Source organism: Chanos chanos, chromosome 6 (genome assembly GCF_902362185.1).
Source record: "Chanos chanos chromosome 6, fChaCha1.1, whole genome shotgun sequence".
In the NCBI taxonomy this organism is placed as follows: Eukaryota; Metazoa; Chordata; class Actinopteri; order Gonorynchiformes; family Chanidae; genus Chanos; species Chanos chanos.
Genome location: NC_044500.1, coordinates 48,397,058 through 48,399,557, shown reverse-complemented (window position 1 = coordinate 48,399,557; position 2,500 = coordinate 48,397,058). Strand labels below are relative to the sequence as shown.

The 2,500-nt window shown below is 46.8% G+C and overlaps 1 protein-coding gene across 1 annotated transcript in view; it reads right to left on the bottom strand.

Moving 5' to 3' along the window:
* LOC115814331 (potassium voltage-gated channel subfamily B member 1-like) overlaps positions 1-2,500 on the bottom strand; it is a 52,050-nt gene that overhangs the window by 923 nt on the left and 48,627 nt on the right. Inside the window, exon 2 of the mRNA XM_030777136.1 lies at positions 1-973. This exon is cut by the window's left edge and continues 923 nt beyond it. Within this exon, the coding sequence (XP_030632996.1) occupies positions 1-973 (973 nt within the window). The remainder of the gene's footprint in view (positions 974-2,500) is intronic.

The following is a 2,500-nucleotide window of genomic DNA, read 5'->3' as shown; positions in this document are numbered from 1 at the left end:
GAGAACTCGGCTCCTTCCCGTCTAAAGACTTCTTGGAGCTTGACTCAGAGATGGTATGTTTAGGTGTCCACTTCCACCGTGTCGGCGACAGGTGGTTATCCTGCACGTCTTTCCCTTTCTGTCCTCTGTCCTCCTCTATCCCTTCCACAACAACGTCCATGAGCTCCACACTCCGAGTAAAAGCATCTTTCATGTTCATGGACACTATGCTACCGTTTCTCTTGGCTCTCTCCAGGGCTTCACGCCGCTTGATGGCTTTCTCTTGCCTCTTCTGTTCCTTGTAGAACTCTGAGAAGTTGTTTACGATGATGGGGATGGGTAAGGCGATAACCAGAACACCAGCTATACAGCAGAGCCCCCCGACGATTTTACCAAGCAATGTCTTTGGGTAAATATCACCATAGCCCACTGTCGTCATGGTGATGGTGGCCCACCAGAACGACGCTGGGATGCTCTTGAACTTCGTGTCCTCCTCGTCCTTCTCAGCGAAGAAGACCAGGCTGGAGAAGATCATGATCCCCATGGCTAAGAAAAGGATGAGCAAGCCAAGTTCATTGTAACTGCGTCGTAGCGTGAACCCCAGCGACTGCAGGCCCGTGGAATGCCGAGCCAGTTTGAGGATTCGCAAGATCCGCATGATCCGAAAGATCTGCACCACCCGTCGAACGTTCTGGAACTGCAGCACGCTCTTGTTGGACTCTGTTAGGAATATCGTGACGTAGTATGGCAGGATGGCTAACAGGTCGATAATGTTAAGTGGGCCTTTGAAGAACTTCCACTTGTTGGGCGAGGAGAGAAATCTCAGCAAGTACTCCATGGTGAACCAGGCGATGCACACTGCCTCCACATGGGCAAGCTGAGGGTTGTCTGTCACCTGTCCAAATTCGTCAGTGTCCTGTAGCTCCGGGAGTGTGTTTAAAGACAGGGCAATGGTGGAAAGCACGATGAACAGGATGGAGATGATGGCCAAAACCTGAGGAGACATAATCGAAACCAAACAAGTCAGCCAAGGGGCTTTATTTTTTTCTCAAATAAATAAACAGATGATAGCTACGAGCAAAACGCTGGGTAACATTTAAATAACAAGGATAGCATAGAGATGTCTTGAGTTTTGAAGTCTTTTGAAGAAGAAGTCTCGAGTATTCTGCAACTGATACATTCACCGAATTAACAAAATAGTTTATCTTTCATGGGAAATTTAAAAAATAAAATAATAAAGACAATGAGAGATCAAAACCAAAGGGGTGTAGCTCATCATGAAACTAAGTCAGATCTCCTGATGAGAAAAAAGGGTTAAGGCCCAAGGTTAATATCTCGCACAGAACAAAACATATATGTATATACTCATACACCCTGCAGGAACTGATGCAGGAACTTGTGTCGTCACCATGGCAAAGAAACAGAACAAAAGGACACTGCGGAGAGAGAGGACGTTAGAACATGGTCCAAGTCAATTCCGCAGTGTTCAAAGAGCTGTTCCTCCAGCTCCACTGGTGATATGAAATTTCCTCTCGGAGCAGAATTGAATTACCTGAGAGAGAGGCCAGAGTTCATAAAAGAGGTCTGCTCGTGAAGCCAATGCTTGGTGCCTATTATTTATTCATAATCCACTTATTGAGCTAATTCTTCCTCGGCTTTCTGCAGAAGGACCGTAGTCGTGCCGTTAGAGTGAGAATTAAACCACCAGAGTGTTCAGGATGAGATCAGAACGACTGGACATGCTTAGGAAGAAGACCGCGATCCATGGTTGGTTTTGGTGAATCCTTGCAATCCCTATTTCGTGGCTTCATTTCATCTCATCTCGTATATGAAACTTCACAGGCTCTGTCAAAGTATCGTACATGTTACTAAAGCCCGAATGACGGCTCAGTGTTCATCTCCTCTCACTATTAACAGTCCCTCCCCCTTTCATAATGTTACTGTGATAAACACTGAGAGGCGGATTTTGAGACAGCTACTAGGACGAGGCCTAGCTCTAAGCCAAAGTCTGACTGGAAGTTCTCCAGTTCAAAGCAAATCAGGCAAGGACCAATCTGTGATCAGCAGGACTAAATTTAGAAATACGGTTTCCCCCTCAATGTTGTTTGGCTTAATCCACTCCTTTCAGACATGCCGTCTCTAAGGAGAGACAGCAAAAAAAAAACCCAACAACAACAACAACAACAAAAAACCCAGCATGATTTTGGGACGTGACCGGCGGCTCATTAACTTTGGATACGTGTTTGACCTAAATTCCACACGCCTTGCTCAAAGGCACGTGAGACGCGCCGACGAATTGTCGCTCGCTAAGAAACTCTTTCGCTACCTGATGATATTCTGTTTCCCTGGCAACCAGCTACGGCACAGAACCGTGGATCCTCTTTGCATTTGGAGACTGACTGGGTCAGGAGAGGGTTTTGTATGTGGGTTCAGACGGGAGATACGGCACTCGCTCATGTGTCTGGTGACAGTGGGAGGCCCGTGATTGCTGACAGGCGCTGTCTCCAGAGAGATGAATCCA